The sequence below is a fragment of the Protopterus annectens genome, chromosome 1.part1 (assembly GCF_019279795.1).
Source record: "Protopterus annectens isolate FY-2018-M chromosome 1.part1, PAN1.0, whole genome shotgun sequence".
Lineage (NCBI taxonomy): Eukaryota > Metazoa > Chordata > Ceratodontiformes > Protopteridae > Protopterus > Protopterus annectens.
Window position 1 is genome coordinate 292,516,911 of NC_056726.1, and position 23,424 is coordinate 292,540,334.

The 23,424-nt window shown below is 37.6% G+C and overlaps 1 protein-coding gene across 1 annotated transcript; it reads right to left on the reverse strand.

Moving 5' to 3' along the window:
* Positions 1-2,385: 2,385 nt before the first annotated feature.
* Positions 2,386-14,715, reverse strand: LOC122813261 (cytoglobin-1-like). Its single transcript, XM_044085497.1, has 3 exons — positions 14,621-14,715; positions 13,240-13,468; positions 2,386-2,528 (listed from the first exon to the last, which is right to left on the reverse strand). The coding sequence occupies exons 1-3, from the start codon at positions 14,713-14,715 to the stop codon at positions 2,415-2,417; spliced, it is 438 nt and encodes a 145-aa protein (XP_043941432.1). The 3' UTR covers positions 2,386-2,414.
* Between the last annotated feature and the right edge of the window lie 8,709 nt (positions 14,716-23,424).

Genomic DNA, 23,424 nt, shown 5'->3' on the forward strand with positions numbered 1-23,424 from the left:
CCATTAGCCTGGTACACACCCATGAACCTTTGAGCAATGTGTACAGATAACACAGTTTAAGGGCACATACTTAAGTAAAATTACTGTTATACATTTTTAGTGATAAGCAGTCATATACAATGTTTACAAGGTAATCTAGTAGTCACACACAGCATAGGTTGTGCAGGGAAGAGTGAAACTGATTTATTGACAGGTGGTTAGGCAACAATAGATAGTAAGTCACTATTAAAAGAATCATGAGGTCAATATGATTTGGGGTGTGGGAGTCAGGTTACGGATGGAAGGAAATTAGGACATCTGCACTGCCAAAGGGTGGAGAGGTGCTGGTGCAGTGTTGTTTTGAAGGAAGAGATATTGCTGGAGGTTCTAATAGCTATTGGGAGAGAGTTCCATAGTCTGGCAACAGAAAAGGAATAAAGCATGTCACCAGCTGTGAGTTTTCTTTTTTCTACTTGAAGAAGGAGTTGATTTTTGGATCTAAGTGGCCTATTTGGGTGGTAGTGGGTTAAAATGGATGAAAGGGCTGGACAGTCTGAGGGTTTGTAAATGATTTTATGTGCTGTGGTTAACTGTAGATAAATTAGATACTTTGGAAATTCGAGCCAGTTAAGTGCTTGTAGGGAGATGCAGTGGAGGAAGTAGTGGATTTTGTTGGTTGCAAGCTTTGCAACCTTGTTATAGCAGGACTCGAGCTTGGTCTTTAAGGAAGAAATTTCTACTCTGTAGGTTTCCACAATTCACCGGCCATGAGGTATAACAAGAGTTTTGCCCAAACCCCAGAAGTACAGGGTATAATCTAGTGACTCAGGTGTCAGAGAGGCAACAAGGAAGGAAGGGGGTGATCATGACCAGCTGTCTATTTAGTGTGAGGGGTAGGGACATGTATTTTACCAATTACCTGAGCTTTAGCACAGAATATGTCACTGAAGTGTACCACCACATTAAGTAAAGCTCTTATCTTTTGTACCACAGAAAGGTAGATCTTTGATACTAGAAACTCTGCCATCTTTTTACTTGTTTAGTTATCTTCTTCAACTTATGTACATTGGTACATTTCTGTGCCTTGTTTGGAGCTCTTCAGTAGAAAGAAACCTGTGCATTCAAAATTTTTGCAAAGTTTGTATTTTATTGAAGTTCTTACTGGATAGTACCATATACATTTATTACCAAGCATGGAATATAGTTACCAACTACATACTATGCATTTATTAAGAAAAAGTGTGTTTACAGAGGTAAGCTCATAGAGTAATTTATAATAATTGTCAGTTGTTTCACACACCCCATTTGTCAGTGTTTTCTCTGAATGTAAACAAGAGAGCTGTCAGAAATAAACATCATACACACACACACACACACACACACACACACACACACACACACACACACACACACACACACACACACACACACGTTATGTGCATTTCTATCACAGCCAAACTTCATTATCAGTTACTTCTCTTACTGTACCCCAGATGCATTTTTCACTGAGAAATTGTTACTAAGGACTTGTAACATCTACATCAGAATATACCCTTCATTATTGTATTGGAATACTTTTCTGGCTCTCTGCTAGAAACTGAAGGAGATTTAACTTATGTTGTCGTACAGTTGTCCTTAAGAAATTATAAAAAGTTCACTATGTTTAGCTCTGAGCAATTTTACAATGTATTAGAATGCTTAGCTTTGAAAAACATACTGAATAAATATTCATTTCCAAACAGTGCTTGTGAGAAATCACTATTTTACAGTAACCACAATATTATTAAAACATGCCTGCATTTGGCATATTACTTTACAGAGCATTCATTTGCATTAATCTGTGGTCATTTTAAACAAATGGAATGTCCTTCCAGGGTTCAGGTGTTTCTTTTATGCTGCAGTGTGCAAAGGGGTCTGTAATAAAATATGAAACATTATGTAGCTAAAGGGGGGGGGGTTGACTAGTGAGGAAATTACACCAAACAAAAGATCTATCATTCTAATTATCTCTACGGTTTTAGTTTATTGTTGTTACATTATTTTGTTTAGGTTAGTGGTTTAGATGTCGAACACTGTACTGTATTTTGAGTTTTTGTAGCCTTTCAACTGAGCAATCCATTACACCAAAAGCCTTTCAAGCACTTGTGCTGATAAGTCTGCACACACACACACACACACACACACACACACACACACACACACACACACACACACACACACGCACGTGCCACACACACACACACACACACACACACACACACACACACACACACACACACACACACGCATGCACGCACACACACACACACGCACGCACATGCACAGAACTCAATATGGATCAGATAGGATCACTTTCCAGTTTCTAAGCAGTATTAGATACTAAATTGTTCCCCAGATGTTCGAAGATCACAAGGGTGGGGTCAGCATCCAGCCTCCTAATAGGCAGCACTTATTTGGTTACACACCAGACTGGTCACTTTAGCAAAAGCTGCTTTGGCATTTCCACCGCATTTCTCTTCCATGACTTGAAGCAAAATGTTACAAAGGACCTAGAAAACAAAAAAGTACAAAAACATTTATCCTGGTATTTGAGCAGTGACATTCATGTAGTTAAAAGCCTTTGACAAATAAATGTCATAAATCTTGAAATGGTGAAATGTTAAATTTTAGATTTTCATGTTTAACCGGTGGACAGGATAGTACCACAGATCACACACACACACACACACACACACACACACACACACACACACACACACACACACACACACACACACACACACACATACATATATATTTTGCAAATGTATGCAACATTTAGGTGACTCTATAGTCGAATAGCAGAGCTGCAGTACGGAACCACAACCCACTACAACTGAAATCCAATCAGATTCAGAATGGAAAGTCATTTCAAGTTTAACTAAAACGTCACCTATCAAATCAGTGGATTTGCTCCTGTTTATCTCCAGGAAAAATGTTACTGTTATCTTCAGCTTGCCATATTGTCAAACCATTTCTCTTCATTCAAAATTCTATTGCCCCATGACCAGTCTTCACCAGTACCTGAAAAGTTTTACTAACATGTCCCAGCTATATACATTGTTTTGTGACACTGCTCAACTCCCACCTTTATACCACTAATATAAACTTTATAATAATATATATATATATATATATATATATATATATATATATATATATATATATATATATATATAAAATTATCTGTGAACTTGCTTTATACACCATATCTTTTTTCTGTGTGACAAACTCACTAATACACCTCTTCAAATGCTCAGTGTTCAACATCTACTAATGAATAAGTACATTTTATGATGCAATAGTTGTATTTATTTCATATGACTGTAATCTATTTAGCAAATGAAAATCTAATTGTTAATGTATATTACTAAATGTCTGTTCTTGTATAGTTACTGAATGTCTGTTTCAAAAGGTTTGCAATATGTTTGAGCTTTTCGCCCAGGCACTCTGCTGAAATGGATTTTCTGACTAAACCCAATTGGACAAACCTGGTAAGTAAAAACAAAATAAATAAAATAAATTTAGATTCCCATTGAAATATAAAATGTGTAATCAGCTTTAATTTGTGCTGTTTGAACAAGCTCATAGCATTAGAGTGGCTTGTGTTGATCTATGGATGCAAATATGTTTTAAACTGAATGGAGCAGAGAAACATTGTAACTTAATGTCTCTAATTGTTTTCTTGTTCATTCAGTGCTTTGCTATCTTCTGTATTTTTCACTGTGCTAGCTCATGTTACATTTCATCAATTTTTATTAATAGTATAAAACATAACCAAAAAAGCAAAAGAAAATATTTTTGCCTGGGAAAAGCCCCCCCCCCCTGCACCCCATGTACACCACTGTACCCCTTACTTAAATATAATAATACCACAGTCATGCAACAGTTAAAACAGGAGAAAACTCCCTGTAGGTCATCACAGCAGTCTCACATGAACAGCAAAACCATTGAAAAATAACTAAGAACAGTACAATTTTGACAAAACTCAGAAAAAAACAAACAGTCAAAAGATGATTGTTGAAAGAGAACACAACTGAGTGTAGGGCAGCCCTTCAGTACTGTAGATACAAGTGTTAACTAATTTTGCTGTTTTTTATTAGTGACCATTTTACTATTTTTGGGTTCAGAGGGTTCAGACAAAATATGGCAAAGCACAAAATACAGGCAAAGTTAAATGCAGAAAATGTTACTTCTGTAGAAAAATATGACTAGAATTTTCTATACAAATATATCATTAGAATTTGTAATTGCCACAGAAGTTTTTTTTTTCTTTAATATTTGATCATACACCCTGTACCTGTTTATTTGCTGTTCTATTAGTGCAGCCCCTGTTACAGTAAAGTAATCCCATAGTTTTCTTGCTGCAGTCCCTAGAGTAATGGTATTACGAGTGAATTGTGCACTTGTGGTCACCATTACCTAAATTACAGAACTGGACAGTAACTTTAGTCTCATTAGACATTTCAGACATCCTGTGGCTAATAGCAGACTGTGCATCCTGACAGCAAAACATATTTCTTTCACTTATTTCTTAATCATCTATCTAACACCAAACAGTGTTGCATTCAAAAAATAAACATACTTGGGAGTTCCTTCTTTTCACCAGCTTCTTCTCAGGTAAAATTTCATCCCATGTATTCGTATCAGTATGATCACTTTGGAGTTATAATCTATGGCATTATTTATTTAGAGGTATAACATGGAATTCACCTCTTGAGGTTCACTCCTGAGTTGAATTTTTACTACACTATTCATGACCAAAAATAACAACATGGTTATTACTGGAGAAAAGATCAGGATACTTTATTTACTGAGATTGCTGAGGAATGACCAGCAAAATCCATGGGCACTTGCATTTCAAATTGTAAGAGAGTAAAATTATTCCTGGCAGAAATGAAGCTTAAGGCAGCCAGTTTGGGTTGACAGCCTAGGCTGGGAAACAGAGTATAAAACTGTCAAGTTAGGCTAGCTTTCAATGCCTGAAAACTATTGTCCAGTGCTCACTTACTGCACATTACTGGTCATAAAATACAAGGTATTCTGAATCTCCACCTTGCCACCTGAACTTATTATGCAAGACCCTGTAGGAAAAAGCAAAGAAAAAGAAAGAAAAGTACCCAGGGGCAATTAGCAGCACTTCATTTGTTGCACAGGTTTATGCCTCACAGTAAGACATTGTCCTGTTCGATTCTCAGCTAAAGCGTCTTCTGTGTGGAGACATGCGTGAATGGGCGTACCTTCGTTGAAGGTTGTGCGTCAGGCCTGGCAAGTCAGTACATAAAAATCTACTGCCGATCATTAGCGGACCGGAGTTCTGCTGTGGCGACCCCTAACCGGGAAAAGCTGAAATATACAACAACTAGGCTAGCTGTCCTTGTGGATCATTTTAAGTCTAGCAAATTTCCTGTTATTGAGAATCAAACTCTGCACATCTTGTCTGTGAGGTAGACACCTTAACTATTATGCCAACTCCAAACACCAAGATTATATCATTACAGATGGGACTCAAACCCACAATCTCTGGGTTAGGAGGCCAATGTGGGTTGGTGTTGGCATAAAAGTTAAGGTGTTGACCTCACAGCTAAAAGATATAGGGCTTTACTCTCACCTTGAGAAAATTAGCTAGGCTTAAAATGGCCTGCAAGGGCAGCTAGCCTAGTACTTATTTATGAATATATGAACCTGGTGCCTTATCTGTTAGGCCATTGGTGCCTGACTAAAATCAATACACTCAGACAACACATTTAAACTTAGAGATCTTGTAGCCTACACGGTTTCCTTTTCAGGGATGAGAATCTAACCCTTTATCTTGTGCCTGTGAGATAAACATCTTAACCATTATGTCAAAACCCAACTAGCTAAATGGCAAATATTCCAGTCACTTCCTTTCAGTAGTTCCATTATCAGTATATTGCTTCCAGGTTTACAAGTATTACTTCTGATCTGATAAAAAACTGGAATATTAACCCAGACCTCTACCCTTTCATTCATCTTCGAAGTTGCATTTTTCTCAACATCTCCTTCTCTATAGTGGTATGGCACATTGTTATGGATCATTTTATTTTAATAAAACTTGTTGCATGCATATATATATATATATATATATGTGTGTGTGTGTGTGTGTGTCTGTGTATATATATATATATATATATATATATATATATATATATATATATATATATATATATATATATATATATATATATATGTGTGTTTTTGGGGGGGATTTATGAACGATACAATACCCTTCTAAAGCCTTGACTTTCTTTGGCATGAATGATTTCCCACTGCAGATTTTTAGAATGTTGTTGAGTAGATAATACTTTGAAAACAGCTAAATTACAAAGTAGGAATGTCTGGCTAGGATTTTTTTTAACTTACATAGCATTTGGTAATGTAGAACGGAAAGGTTTAATTGTTTTTGATATGAGAATAATTATTGTTAGTTGTCCCATTTAATTAGTTCTTCATGGGCTTCTGATCATTTGCTGCCTCAGTAGCTTTAACAAAAATAGTGGGTGCTCAATAGCCTAACGGTAAGGATTTTTGTCTCACAGCTCTGGTCACTGTGTGTATCAAATTTTGTATATACCCCTCATGAGTAACAGTTCATTCCACCTTCGCTAGACATGCTAATTTTAGTTTTATTTTTTTTTTTATTTTATATTTATTTACCGAGGTGGTACACCAATCACAACTGATCATTTCTAGGTACTGCCTGGGTGAAATTATTCACAAAGAAGAAAAAAAAGGAAAACAGAGAGGCAATAACCTGCACATCTCAAAAACAGAAAAGAAAGAAGCAATATATAACAAAAACTGTACAGTAGCAATTAATAGCTGTAGCAACATTTCTGAGAAAAATGCACATTTTAAAAAACACATGATTATATTTCAGGTTTACATCATGGTGGAAATGTGGTGGGTGAGAGTCACGGCAGGGAATGGTGGGGGAGTTAAGAGGTGCTAGTAGTTGAGACAGTAATGCTAGAGGATGAGAGCCCTTATGTAATATGGTCTGCTGTATGGCAAGTAAAGCTTGATCTGTTCTGGAATAACTTGTTAAGTTCAGCTCTGAAGGTAGGGAATGGGGATTGTAGTTCCTTTAACTGGTGGGAATTCCCATATTTTATGAACAAGGATGGAAAAAGAGTTTCTGGTGCAGTGTAGCCTGGTTTTTGGGGGTTAAATTAGTGGTCTGTTTTGGAGAAATGTCTGAGGTTGTAGATTGTTTGTTTAATATCTGGTTTGATAGCTATCAGTGGGAATGAGTTAGGCTGAAGAAGTTTTGAGATGAGAGAGCCTAGTAGCATGTCTACTCCGTGCTGGACTGGAAGTCATTTAGCTTTTCTGAGGATGAAGCAGTGTTGTTCATTAGAGGGCAAGGTAGTGAAGTCACAGATTTTGTTTTTTTGATGGCCTGTAGTGTGGAGAGTTTTCTTAGAGGCTGTGGCTATTATGGGTAGTCCATATTCAAGTTGGGCCAGAAGGACTCCTTTGCCTATACCTGCTCTGGCTGGTTTGGATAGGTAGGATGTTATTTTCATAGCCAAAAAGAGAAGTGAGTTAACTTCTTCTCTCAGTTTTTCTATATGGCTATTGAATATTGGTGACTATACCAGTCATAAACCAAGGTACTTGAAGAAGTTGGTTGCTTCTATTGGTGTGTCAGAAAGGACGGTTATATTGAGTGACTTTGATTTTTGACGTGGGTGTGTGTGTGTGTGTGTGTGTGTGTGTGTGTGTGTGTGTGTGTGTGTGTGTGTGTGTGAGAGACACATGCACACATACATATACACACAAAGGAGGAACATAAATAGGTCAATAAAATGCACATCTGAATGCTTGTTACTGTTTCATAAATAATAGCGATTAAATAAATAATAAATAAGCAAATATAACAATTCAAATGATGCTGCTGTTAAAGATACATGGATAGAAAAGGAAGCTACCTGAGTATGTCATTCAAGCCCTTTAGAAGGCTTCTTTCTTGAGAGCATTATACATGTAGGGAATCAGATACGAGGTACAGCCTCAAGTGTTTGATTTAATCTCACCCTTTCCTCCTCTAGAAAGTCTGTTTTGCACAATTCAACAGATTATGTTTTAAAATACTTTTATCTGCATATCTTTTAAAATACTTTTAACTGCAAAATTCGTGGGTACTATACTTATCATAGGCTAACAAGAGGAAGGTCTTTGCTAAACAATGGGCTAAGATTTTTAAGGATTACCAAAGAGTGGTTAAACTTATATATAGCAGCACATGAAGAAAATGCTTGAAATAGGGGACATTTTATCCACATGGGTAGGTAAAATTTGATATATCTGTTACACTGTACTCCTAACAGGAGAAAAATAAAAGTTGTCAGAATGTTTCCAGTTATGTGATTTACTAATCTTTCAGTGCCATGATTCTTTAAAAAAAAGGAAGTGGCAACAACTGGTGATAAATTTAGGCACGTGAGTATAACATGACAGTGCTAGACTTTGATTTGTTATGGGGGCTCAAGAGAGGTTAGAAACAGGAAGGCAAGGCAGCTATCATTTTCTTAATTCACTAAAACCCCTCTGATTTTATTTTTCTGGATTTTGACTGTTGTCATTATGGAAAAAAACAAACAAACAAAACTGTTGAAGATGACAGTGGTTACTTTTAGACAGAATACTCAGTATTGTGACATACATATATATGTGTGTGTATGTGTGTGTGTGTGTGTGTGTGTGTGTGTGTGTGTATATATATATATATATATATAAAATATATATATATATATATATATATATATATATATATATATATATATATATATATATATATATAAAATATATATATATATATATATATATATATATGGATTCCATTCACTTGGTCGAAGTTCATTTGGTTGAAAATGGAATATAGACCCTGCCCCACTGCAGTGCAACCCTGGAGTGAGAATATTAAATAAGGGGGTAGGGGGGCACAGCCCTCCACATTATGCTAATAGTTTTTACTAAATATATATATATATATATATATATATATACATATGGCCTTCCTGAAAACATTGGAGGGGATAAATGTATCTCCAAACACCATCATACTAGGTGACTTCAACTACCCTAATATAGACTGGGAACACTACTCAAGCCCGAACACTCTAACCCAAAGATTCCTGGAGTTCATAAACTCAAATGCCATGGAACAACTAGTCACCATCCCCACAAGAGGAGAAAACATACTTGATCTCATCATCACGAACATGGGATCAAAATGTTCAACACCGGAAGTATACCCCTCACTGGTGAGATCAGATCATAAACTAATCTCGCTGGAGGTCCTCATCCCGCCCCACCTGAAACAAAAAGACCACAGTGAAAAACTTCTCAAAAGCCGATTTCACACTTCTAAAAACTAGTGTGGTCTCCTTTAAGGCCCCTGAGCCAGTGGTAAACATTACTCAAACCGCTGAATCACTTACAAATGCCTTCTACCAGCACCTACAGGACTGCATGGATCAGGCAATCCCAAACAAAACTAAGACTCTCTGTACCAAAGGCAAGCGTCCAGTCTGGTGGACCCCAGCCATAAACAAGCTCTACAACAAAAGGAGGAAGCTACAAGATAGAGCAAAATCCTTGAAAGGTAAGACACCTTTGATCATTAAAACTAAGAGCTCTCCTAAAATCATCCAAGGCAAATTTTGAGAGAAAATCGCCAAGGACTCTAAAGAGAATCATAAGGCCTTCTTTAGCTATGTTAGAAACCTAGGAGGAAACTCCCAGATATGCTCAGAATTAGTTCAAAATGATGTGAAAATTACTGAACCTACACACATTGCCAACATACTGGCTGACAGGTTCAGTGCAAACTCCCCCCAAAAGGAGAGATATCTATTCCAGAGGATTGTAGCTCCCAAACATCTCCAACGCCCAGGTGAGAACTGCCCTCACTAAGGCAAAAAACACAGCATCCATGGGACCAGATGGTGTCCCCGGCTGTGTGCTTCATGAGCTCAACGAGGAATTAAACCCACAGTTAGGACAGCTGTTTAATCTTAGCCTCACCTCAGGATCTGTGGTCCCACTTCATAAGGCGGTGCCTCCACAGACCCTGTTACCGCCCATTAGCTTGACAAGCCTTATCTGCAAAGCCATGGAGAGGATCATAATGGAACTCATAAATAAAGACATAGGGAACTTGCAGACTTTGTCTTTGTCAAAGGCAGATCCTGCCTCTTAAACTTGGTTGACTTTTCGAGACAGTCACCAAGGCCATTGATGAGGAAAGGCAGTCCATACAGCCTACCTCGACCTGGCAAAGGCCTTCGACACAATACCCCACTCAGGTATCATCGAAAACTCATCAGCTTGAATGTAAACCCATACATCACAAGATGGGTTGCAAACTGGCTAAGTGACAGAACCCACAGGGTCAGAGTTGCTGGAGCCATGTCAGACTCAAAGCCTGTCACAAGTGGTGTCCCACAGGGCTCAGTCCTGGGTCCACTCTTGTTCGCATCTACTTTTCTGAAGTACAAGCAAACACAGGAGGGTTATGGCTGACAAAGTTTGCAGATGACTGCAAACTGGGCGCCATAGTCGAAAACACATCTGACACAGATATCCTCCAGAAGGGCCTCACAGAAACAGATAACTGGTGCCAGAGCCATGGCCTGAAGTTAAACGCCAAAAATGCATAGTCATACCCTTCGGGAAAAACAAGGTTACCCCTAGCTACCATATAGGTGGCAATCCACTGAGCACAGAAAAAGTCATCAGAGATCTGGGGACCCAGGTTGACAGTAGCCTTTCGTTTGACACTCATGTTGCTAAAGTAGTTAGGAAAACCTTCTATATCACCCACCTGATCATGAAGGGATTCACATCTAGATCAAGGGAGGTCATCGTCCCCCTGTACTCATCACTTATTAGACCTATGATTGAGTACAATGCCCGTTGAATGTATCTGACCAGACACCTGCTGCAGCTTGAAAGGCCCCAAAAGTTCCTCACCAAAAGGATAAAGGGTCTCAAAAATATGTCTTATGCTGCTCGACTGAAATAACTCCAGCTCTATTCAGTCTCATACCGCTTGCTCAGAGGTGACCTGTGCCTGACATATAAGGCCATGTCAAACCCAGATTTGATGAATATGCTTCACCTCAAAAAATCTAGATCCCTCAGAACCACAAGGGCGGGAGACTTAAACCTTGACATGGTTATAAATAGAACGTGCTGGAGGGACAGATTCATCACCCAGAGACTCCCTATGCTGTGGAACAAAATCCCGGTACATGTGAGGCAGAGCACCTCTCTGGCCTTGTTCAAGAGGAATCTTGACCAATGGATGGGAGATTGCAGATATACCCCAGGGATTACTTCAGTGTCACTGCTTGACAGAGCACAGCAAAATGATAGGCATAGTTTTTATTCAAACTAAAGGGGTGGCGAGACATAACTATGGGCTAGGCTTTTAAATGCCCTTGGGCAGATAGCTTAGTATGAACCTATGAACCTATGGACCTATATATATATATATATATATATATATATATATATATATATATATATATATATATATATATATATATATATATATATATATATATATATATATATATATATATATATATATATATATCAATGCATTTCTAATGGATATACCTTCTTATAACAGTGAATACATTAAAATTATGTGGGGAGCTACACCCCCACACCACCCATTGTGGGGGCTGTGCCCCCACATCCCCCCTATTTAATATTTTCCCTCCAGGGTTGCACTGCAGTGGGCAGGGGCTATATACCATTTTCGACTAAATGAACTTCGATGAAGTGAGCTTTCAGTCAAGTGAGCTTTCAGTGAAGTGCAATGCCTGGAATAATTTTTGACCAAATGAAATTCAGCCAAGTGTATGGAATCCATATATGGATATATATATATATATATATATATATATATATATGTCTCCATATGTCTCCCTATCACATTGTTGAAAGTTCAAATCTCCGAAGACGATTTGGCCGAGACCATATTGCTGAAGATTTGAATTGCTGACAATAGTGTATTGGGATCACCATACAGAGCGAACCCAGGATTTGCCATTTTCCTCACTGTAGTGCAATCAAGGAGTTGGTATATTTAAGTTGTAGGGGGTGTGGGAGTGCAGTAAAATGTACAGGTAAGTTGTTCAGTGTTTTTATCACTTTTACGGCAATTCAAATCTTCGACGATATGGTCTCGGCCATATCGTTTCCGGAGATTTGAACTGTCGGCAAAATGATAGTGATCCATATATATATAAATACACACACACACACACACACACACACACACACACACACACACACACACACACACACACACACACACACAGACATACAGTTTAGAATTATGGAATTCTGTGTGCTAGAATGTGTATTATAGTGAATAGTGAAATAATGTAATCTCATTTACAGTGAGGCATAGGTGAATGCTATTAATTGCAAGTGAATAATCTGATAAAATTTCCACTTTTTAGAATGTTTTACTACTCTTATAAAATGGCGTTAAGGATTTACAATGCACAAGAAGTATTCCAAAATGTGTGTTATAGATTAGCAAAATATATACCCACATTAATAAAAAATGCAAAAATAGTGTCTATTCTCTTCATGAAAGTGGCCATTATGCCTGAGGATTACAGCTCAGCTTAACCTGACGCTCATCATAGATGGTAATGAGGCTGGGGACAGCCAATGGGGAATGAATAGGTTGTTTTAACTCTCAAGGAGAAATGAGACACTTTGTAGTTTTAGACACCACTGCCTACCTTTTCATCCAGTTTTGTTACTTTCTACCTTCTCCAAGCATTCAGGTTAATAACAGAATTAAGACACTTGTCATGCCAAATGGTTCAACCATGGGTTCAAGAGAGGTGTTTAAAAAAGTCCATTTATGGGAGACTTTGTAAATGTACATATTAGTTAATGACCGAAAAAATTTTCTATTATTTAATAATGGTCGCAGAACTACATCATACTGAAGTTTTGAGATTAAGAGGAGGCTTTCTTTGCCACTTCTGATCATATTTTTTGAATGGATACATGACACTGTGTCCTTTACTTTGGATGGAGGTCAGAGGTTACTATTGTGGGTCACTACTTACTTTGGATAGTTAAAATTATCATGCTAACATCTCTAATGCACTTCCTCTATGCTATATGCTGAGTACTGAAATACTCTCTATGACTTACATCAAAATACTGGAGGTCCACATTGAGCTGTGTAGCATGTTTCTTAGCTAGTGGGTTGATAATTCCATTTAAGGCATCCATGCTGTCCAGATGTTGTACCATATTATTCAGAGCACCCAACACTGTCTTTCCATGGCCTCGAACCTGTGCTGACCCCTCCATCTCAGCAGCAGACCCCAGCTTGAAATTTTTGAAATAGGATTTGGTGTCTGGATAGCTTGAAAACATTCTGAAAGACAAGCGGTAAAGCAGTACTGCGGATTAGACAAGCTGCTCCGAACACATGTTCATAATATGCATGCACCCCAGATACTATCTGCAGTCTATTTAAACTTCTACATATTTCTTCTTCTTTTCAGAAATACTGCCTCCACCCACATTAATATAGCTATTTTTATCAGGCTGTGTAATATGCTTAATTAAAAGTTAGCTTTCAAGTAACTCCTAGAAGTCACCTAAATCTAAATATCATTAATGTTTCAGAAATGATCAGCAACTGAAAATAAAGAGAAAAAATAAATAACTTCATGAAAGTAATTTAAAACATGTAAGACAGACACTTCTGTAGAAAAACTAAACAGACTGATCACTTCTAGTTGTACACTTGTTGTAGTAGTAAATTCAACTCAAAAGTGAAGTTGTTTCCTCACCAATACAGGTAGCTAAAAGACAGTAGATTGCATATATTACATGAATGCTAATTGTATTAACTTTTGTCTGTACCAGAATTATAATTAAATGGATTTGAGAACTGTTCATAAAAGATAGAATAATGTAAGAGTGTAACACAGGATTTTAACCGTACAAAAATCAAGAATTTCTAAACTGAACGACACAAGTGACAACATCGGTTTCCATTATATCCTTTACTCTCTTCTATAAAGTTAACACCCAAAAACTGAAGAAACAATCACTTATAATGTTATTGTTGACTTTTTATCCATTTTCACATCTGTGCTGTTGGGAGGGAAAGTGGTGATGGGGGATGAAAAAATTGTCAGCCATTTAGTGGAAGTTACAGACCATATTACTCTCACCAGTACAGCAAAAGTTTTTTTTAATGCTTTAAGACATTTTATGGTTAATTATTTTACACATTTTTCTTACAGGCCTGTTTTGCAGGACTCTCTAGAGGAGTCCACTTACAGAAAAAAGACCTAATAGTTAAATGAAGTAAAGAATGTATCAGAATCCACAAGATTCAAACCCACTCATTGGGCCCACTGCACTAATTATGATGATACAGCCCATTTGAGAAGTATGATGCTGTTTTGTTGTTAAAATCTGAATCTGTCTCACAGATGGGTAGCAGGAAACTGCAGCAGAGAAAGACAATTAATCTGCTGTTGAACAAAAATTGAATAAAACATCATGCATTTACCTGGCTAGCATGGCTGCTCCATTGTCCTCAACATTTGCATAGAACTTTTCCCAGGCATCACGAGCATTCTGGATCTCAGCAGCTGAGAGGGCCATAGCTGGTCAGTTTTGCTTAAAAAAGACTGTGCCTGTGAAGTCTGCAGAAGGTTCTGTTTCTTGATGTCCCTGCTTTCTCTGCCTTGAAACAGTATGTATTTATACTATGGGGATTAATGTTCCCCCACTTAGTCTTTGTTGGAATAACATAGTTTAAAGTCACTTTTGCTTAATCCATGGTGATTACTTGTAATCAGTGAAAGGGAATTATAACTCTTTCAGTACCAGACATATTTGCAAAGCTTATAGTAATACAGCCATACTAACCTATTCAGATACATGGTGTTGTCCTGATCCAGTATAATGAAGTGACAATGGAATAAATATCTTGTGACAGCTCAGGAATATCTCTTGTTATATTCTGTTAAATGTAACCTGAACACATGTGATACTGGTGTGGTAAATGACATAAACAGCTATTATATTGTGAGCTATTAAATATATAAGAAACAATACATATGTTTGAGCTTGTTCAACAATATTGTAAATGACAAAAAAAATCAGCTGAATATGAAATTAATCACTACTGCTTTATCTTTCTTGTTTACAGAGTTATAATAATTTTTTTCTATGGGAATTTACTGCTGACTTAATTTACTGGTTTATCTCATATGTATTCTGATGTGTTTCATTTGCCCTGAAAACTGTCATTTTACTTATATAATTCGTAGGGTTTGAACTGTTTGTAATTATTCTTGAACCAGTTTCAGGGCATATAGAATGCTTTTCAAATATTCTGGCAGCAACTCTGAGAAAACAGAGTTCTGTAAAAAGACACATTGCTGCAGGATTACATATTTATTTATTTATTCACTTTACTTTTGTTTACCAGCAAAGGCCATCTGAGCATGATAGCCACTTTCCAGCAGAGAGTCAGAGAGAAAAGCAACATATATAGTAAAATGAAGGAAATATATCAGTTTAATCAAAGTTATAATAATACAAAAAAAAGAAAATACAGTCAGAACCTTTTAAACTACAAGAATCATGCATTAAACAAAAATGAAATGAATGAAAAGATATGCATAAAATAAAACATGCAAAATCAGGTGGGTAGAACAGGTCTTATAAGGTCACGATCAGTACTGAACTAGATGAAAGACATGCCTGAGACATACAAAATCAGCTGTGTGGAACAGAACTTATAAAGGACACCATCAGTGGTTCCTACTATTATTTATATAGCAAACACATGGATAAAAACAAGACAAGGATGTAGCACTGGCTTCCTTGTAAGGATAAATCTGTAGTGCATGTAGTAACTTGGTGTAGCTGGGATAGTGGACAAGCTTGCAAGTTAAATGCATTATTCTAAGTTGTTTTAGATGTGTGTGGTAAGAGGCTAAGAACTGATTACTCGACTATATTGGATTATTCAGAGGTAGAGGACAGAGATAAGGATATAGGGCAGAGAGGGAGCTGACTAAATCACAGCACATTAGTATTTATTCCTGTTGGAATGAGTTCTTTGTCCCTGTTATGTGCTATTAGATTTGTTGTCTTCGTGCAGTGCTGTCTTTCTCTAACGTCTAGTTAGGTGGTTTAAATTAACTAGGGGAGCCAACAGAGAACATTACTCATGCAAAATCACTTGGATTCTGTATTTTTAGATACGTTAGCACAGCTACAGTTAATAGGGCTAATTAGAACATAGTTAAAGACACCCATCCAATATAAGAGGTAATGTTGCTTCTTATTAAACTACTTTGGCATAATGTTCAGAAGCAAGCAACATGCACGTGAATTTTTGTAGGTTCACATTTATTAATGGGTTTAATAAAAGAAATATAGAATGATGGTTTATAGGGAAAAGCCATGTCTGACTAAACTGTTTTATTTCGTGCCTATGGTAAAATCCATAGATGCTTCTGTTTTTTTCTTTCTTTCTTTCTCAAGCCCTTTTTTTTTTCAACCAATGGCATATTAATGCATGGCTACCTGACAAGGATTCTTTTCCCTTAGCCTTATTGATATTTTGATCCTGTTGATATTTTTAACCTGCTCCTCTGACTCATCCCTTTACTAAGGCAATGCATACCTTTACTAAGGCAATTCCTCCATGCACTTCCTATAGTCTCCAGTATGAGTGTTGCTGCAGCAGAAGTGAGGCGCACATTCACTCCACAAAGGAAAGTTAGTTAGTCAAAGCTTATAATTTCTTTCCTGCCTCTGGCCAGCTGATGTTGCTTGAACCTAGGTTACCAATATTGAAGTTGGGCAATTTGTTAATCTGCAAACAGGATGACTCCCTTTCATTCCATGTTATACCTTTTCTTCACTGTTGCTACAGTTCCATTATATATATATATATATATACTGTTGGACAGTTGGTGCAGCAGGTGAAGGCCATGAGCTGTAGTTCCTGTAGTACAGGGTTTGATTCTCTTAACCCTCATTGGCCTACAGTGTGACCTGAAAAGAGATTGTGTCTCAACTGGGCCTACCTGGTTAACAAAAGGTGTTGTTATATAGTGGGCCTCTTCAGTTCTGAATTACTAAAATCTCAGTCATTGTTCCTTTCTAGTGGTAATCTAATTTCTGTTGTTGTCACATTTATTGTGAAGAAATATTTCATAAGTTCTAGTTTCATTTTAAGACTGACATTTGAGAGTCTGCGTAAAAAAATAGATTCACAGACTTGGTGTGTAGCGCATATTATGGATGATTGCTTGCAAGGACAGCAGATACTGACAGCTGTAAGAAAAAAAAGGGTCCAATAAGCACTACTGACTTAGAAGACATAAACGTAGTCAAGCACTTTATCAAGATTTTGGTGAAAACAAATACGTTGAGGTGTAGGGAAATGTGACATCATCAAATGTGGCTCAAGCATTGCAGCTCTATGCATGCTAAGAGAAATTGCTCTCTGCCAAGCCTTTCTTATACACTGTCTGACTCTTATCTTGTACTTTATATCACCCAACAACCCTTTGCACTTGAGTTGCTGTCTTGTCTTTGGCACAGCTATAATCTGAGTACTAAATAATAGAATTCCAATTCATGTTAGGCAGAGCACCTCACTGACTCTCTTCAAGAAGAATATTGATGAGTGGATGGGGGATCATAGGTTTGTCCTGGGGATTACTTCCGTGTCACTATTAGACAGAGGCACAGTAAACTAAACTTTAAAAAGGGCACAGTATACTCAAATCAAGGGGTGGCGTAAGCCAAACACAATCGGGCTAGGCTTATAAATGCCCCAGGGCAGATAGCCTAGTATGAACCTATGAACCTATGAACCTAAATGGCAATCTTTAAGTATCCTTATTATCCACATCCTATCTGTAAGGTTTTCTGCAATCTGTTTTGGCAAGGCTAGAAATGGTTTCTGCAAACTATCCAAAAGTAATTTATTATTTGTTTGCAGAACAGGATAGAAGATTTCTTGGGATGCTTCTGTTTCCTGCTTAGTAAACGTAACCTAGAGATCACTTGTTTTGCTCACCTGGGACTGAGTGTACCAGTTCAGTCCTCTTGGGTTTTGTGCTGTCTCACTGCTGCAGACAATAGACATTAATTCTGTGCAAACTATGACAAAAAATATAATTGTGCTCTGTGGAATAATTTCACACATCATGATGTGGTTTGAGATAAGGGTCAAGCTGCAGTGCAAACAAAAAGGTTTTTGTCAAAAAACGTATAACTAGAGAGACAGTTAAAAACAATGCAGAGACAAGTAAATAGATGATTCTATGCCATAATCTTGCTCTGTATAAATAGAGTACACTCAGGTGTAAAGAAAAATTACTGAGCCTTATAGTCTGAAATCACGGAAATATATTAGACATGGAGAACTTTGTAAAAGTGTGTCAATCTGAGCTGCTATTTAGATGATGAATAAACAGATTATTGCATAATGTTATTGTTAGCTGAGTGTAAATTAGGATTTTAAAATATTCCGAAAGTACCATCTAAGCTTTGTATTTTGTTTATGTATATAAGTTAGCCATGTAGCCTGCTATATTAGATTCACTTTTGTGATTCTCAAGTAGATTCTATGCTGTTCTGAATAAAATCTATTTGCCATAACATAATTTATGTCTCCAAGGATTTTATTTCAGGCGGACTATGGTCAAATTTTTACAGGAAAAAGCACTGTTGCTTTACTTAATATCAGATACATAGTACTTGCTAGTTGTGATTCCATTCATACATGTGCTTTGGCAGGAATTTATCCACCACCCCATGTGTTCATCCTTGTCAGCATTATTTATGATGACAACATATGCGTTTCCCATCCCTACACCAGGCGATTGTGGAGTTGTGGCTAATGACCTATTACAGAGAACCTTCCAACCCTGCAGAGGAGGCAATACAATTGAGCTCAAGTCACAACTTGAAATATCATAGAACATGTCTTTGGTATGCTGAAAGCCAGGTTCAGATGTCTGGACACATCTGGGGTGCACTGCAATACACACCTGAAAAGGCAGCACAGATGATTACTTTGTCTGCCATGCTACACAATATGCTAACAACAACACATGGTGGTCTTCCTGCTGCAGGTGTGGGTGAACTACCCCAAACCCCCCAGATATATGAATAAGACATTCTGCAGCTATCAGAGGAGGAACAAGAGAACACAGGGGGCAGAAGAAACAGGAGTGGGTGATAGAGGATGCAACCACAAGTCCAGACCCAGGCAATACAGCAACATCTGAAACATACCTTTGAGTTATGACACTCCACATGCACAGAAATACACACATTAAACACTGATGTTCAGGTGTTGCCAACTATAGCAGCACAGATTGCATGTAATGAGTATCAGACATAACAGCGTAATTCTAGCATACAATATGAACATTTACAAATCTGTGATGACACAAACCATCAACTCAGACCACAAGTGACACAGGTATGCATGCAGACTCATAGTGGTGCATGAATATATTTATGGCAGACAGCAAGGGACATACCTCTGTGAAACCTATTCCTATCTCTCCACTGTCACATGATGCAAACAGGAAAACAAGTCAGGACATACTGCAGAACTGTTGTCAATATCACAAGCAGCATATATCAATGTAAAGTATGGATAAAGTATTGTGTACTAAATGGATTCACCTATGGTTAGTAAAAATGTCAGACGCTGGTGACATCAGACTTCATAACAACCACAGACATATGATATTGTCATTTGTCTGCATAGCAATCATCATTGCCACAGGGTGAGACACTGCAGGACATAGAGGATCAATTGTCAGTCTTACTAGAACACAGTCTAGGGCACCAACTCTGATAATTCACACAGTTGTCCTGGCTTCCCCAACCATGTATGGAAACACTTGGCCCAGATTGCACCACAGAGGGGACTGATGAGATTAGACCAGCATGTGGAGACACACTGTGGGAAGGAGCAGAGGTGCGACTTGACTGTCTGATCATGACTGCTGGGCCCATACCTGATTGGCAAGCAGCAGATGTGTGTGTGCACATTGCAGCATAGACATTGATGCCCAATGAGCAAGGATTGGTCTACTGAGAGGTTGCCTGCCTCTAACATGTGGCATTCAGCTAAACACGGTCAGAGCATGCAGAACTCTTACTTGTAGTATACCACTGTTGTAGCACAGCCATAACCATGGATTCAACAGACATAGGATAACATGCTTTCATTCTGTGTAGCCAATGCTTCCATGACCTCACCCAGTTGGTGTACAAAACAATCTGTGACATGGGAAAGTTCATGAATGTCAGATCCAAGACATCACTGAGAATGTTCATTTGCCTGTAGGAGTAGGCAGACACCTGCTGACATCTGCCCATAAACATCAGCTACACACCTATGTCTATTTCACTGGGCAGTATTGCTGTGTTGTGGAGAGGTGTCAACATCATCAGCAAACCACAGGCCTGATCCTGTCCAGCATCTGATGCCCTCGTACTGAATGGCTTGACAAGTTTTTTCTCCATATCTGAGGCTACAGCCTCATCCATATAACTGTCACTATCTGGGTCAGATTGTATCATCAAGTCTGTGTGTTATGTGCCAGGGGACATGCTAAGGTTACAGATAATAACAACTTACAAGGAAGTATTGTTCGGGTATGGCTCACGGAACTTATATAACAGGGAGGTGATAGTGATGTTACATATGCAACATAATTGACATTTTCCCCTTTCTTTGGTTTGTTCTTCCTTAAGGAAAGTGTTTACTACCTTAAGGCTGGAGAATTACATTTCCTCAGTACTAGGTTTGATTGTCTGTTGAGATTTACAGGTATTTTGCACATGCTTATGACGACAGCAATCTCTCCCTTTTCCATAATGTTCTGCCAACAGCAGCTGTTTTACTACAGTATTATGTTTAAATCTTTAAGCATAGTGGGATAGTTCTGCAAAATGAACGCCGAATAGTATAACACTGGTAAATTGAATATAAGGTATAAGTCTGTCATTGTTTATTAACTGCAATTCACAGCTTTTCTCATGCTTATTGAAATGGTCAGATATACACTTTGACTGGAGAACAGGAACATCCTCTGATATCATGGATATTTTAGACATATAAGTGCATCATTTATTGATTTGTTTGAATTTATCACTGTTTTTCAGCCTGCAGTTGTTAAAGAAATACAACCTGTTTGTTACTGTACTGCTCTTAGATCATTTTAACAGTATCATTATATTTCCTATCCTCTTCTGATATTGCAAAAGCTGTTCTGAATTTGCAAAAGTTCTCCTGATTTTGCCAAAATCTTTCTATGTTTTGCAAAGTTTTTCTGTGTTTATAGAAGTTTCCCAATGTTTGTGCATAATTTTTCTATATTTGGGAACATTTCTCAGGATTTGTGAACTTATTTCCAAGGATTCCTGATATTGCAGGAGTTCAGACTTTTGTTGGTAAAGCATTTGTTAATGCACTTGAACTCAAAACCAGTTTATTTCACATAAACAGGTTTGATTCTGCACTGTTGCTGGAAGCAGAGGGCTGATTCAACCAATCTGGGTTGGGAACAACTGGTGCAAGGCTTATTGTGTGTTTATCTGATTGGCTTGCGGGCTTAACTGTGTAAAAGTCTTTCACCCTGCTGGTATAAAAGGCTTGCATTTGTGTGAGTCTGTCCTCATTTATTCAGAGCTTCCCTGTCTGCCTTGGTCTCCTGTGTGACTACAAGTCCCCTGGATTGCATATAAAGCATCCATGGACATACAAAGCTGATATAAGTATTTTTGTTTGCATGTGCTATAACTATCTCAATGTTATTTAACAGTTCTGTGCCACATTTATTGATTTGTTTGAAATTATCACTGTTTTTCAGCCTGAGCTTGCTAAAGAATCACCATCTGCTTGTTACTGTACTGCTCTTAGGTCATTTTAACATTATCCTGATATTTCCTATTCTCCCCTGATACTGCAAAAGCTTGTTTTGAGTTTGCCAAAGTTATCCTGATTTTGCCAAAATCTTTCTAAGTTTTGTAAAGTTTTTCTGTATTTGTAGAAGTTTTCCAATGTCTGTGCGTATTTTTTTCAGTATTTGGGAACATTGCTCAGGCTTTGTGAACTTATTTCCAAGAATTCCTGATACTGCAGGAGTTCTGACTTTTGTTGTAAAGCATTTGTTGCACATGAGCTCAAAACCAGTTCATTTTACATTAAAAGGGTCTTATCCTGCACTCCCGTGGGAACAGAGGGCTGATTCAACTCATCTGAGTTGGCAAGTGCTCGTGGAAGCCTTATTGTGTGTTTATCTGATTGGCCTGAGGGCTTAACTGTGTAAAAGTCTTTCATCCTGCTGGTATAAAAGCCTCACACAAATGTGGTTATCCATGCCTTGTATATATGCAAACCTATCCTGTTTCAAATCCTCTATAGGAAACACTCTCAAAGAGCTGCTGGTTTGCACAGAGAGCGACACCACTGCAGGTCATCCTATAGTATACTACTAAACACTCTCACTTAAACCTTTAAGTGACTCTCCCCTACTCCTTCCCATCTGCTAAGGATCTGGTACAATGGATAGGTGCTTCCCTGTCATCTCTGTTTGTGGCCTGGTGGATATGGTCATCCTGAGGCAGTGTATGTGAACTAAGCTGGAATACTTAGTCTTCTGAGTGTTTGTGTGAAACAAATTTGAAATATGTGACACTGGTTATTATTATTGTTACTAATATTCTTGACATAGACATCTGAGAAGGAAGCAGTCAATAATGTATCTATAATTACTGGGCTTGTGAGAATGTCTGCTGTTAAAAAAGACTGATCCTGCTGAGTTGATAAAGTTATAAAGTCATCAGTCTGTCTCTGCAGGATTAGTGTGCATTTGTACAAAGCAAATTGAAATACTTTAATGAAACCATTTTTATCACATAATATGATGTGTACACAGTTGATAAAGTGGCCATAATTGTTCAGCATGGATATTGGTGGATTATAATAACAGCAGTTTTAGTAGCCTTTTATGGTTGAAATGTTTTCAAATGGGTACTTATGTCATTACTGGTTCATAACGTTGTGTCAGTGCTTACCAGAAATATGTTCAAAACTACAAATTTAAAATATGCTCTAACAAATGTTGCTATATTAAACAAGAAGTATAAAAATAATTGGGAAAATGAATTAAAGGACGCAGGCATTTATGCATGGTTCTAAAAAGTGTTCAGGAAACGATGGTTTAAAAACAACCCAGGGCCCAAGGTACATGTAATCTACCATTGCTTATATACATGTTCTTCTCTAACAAAAGTGATCATGCTTAATGAATT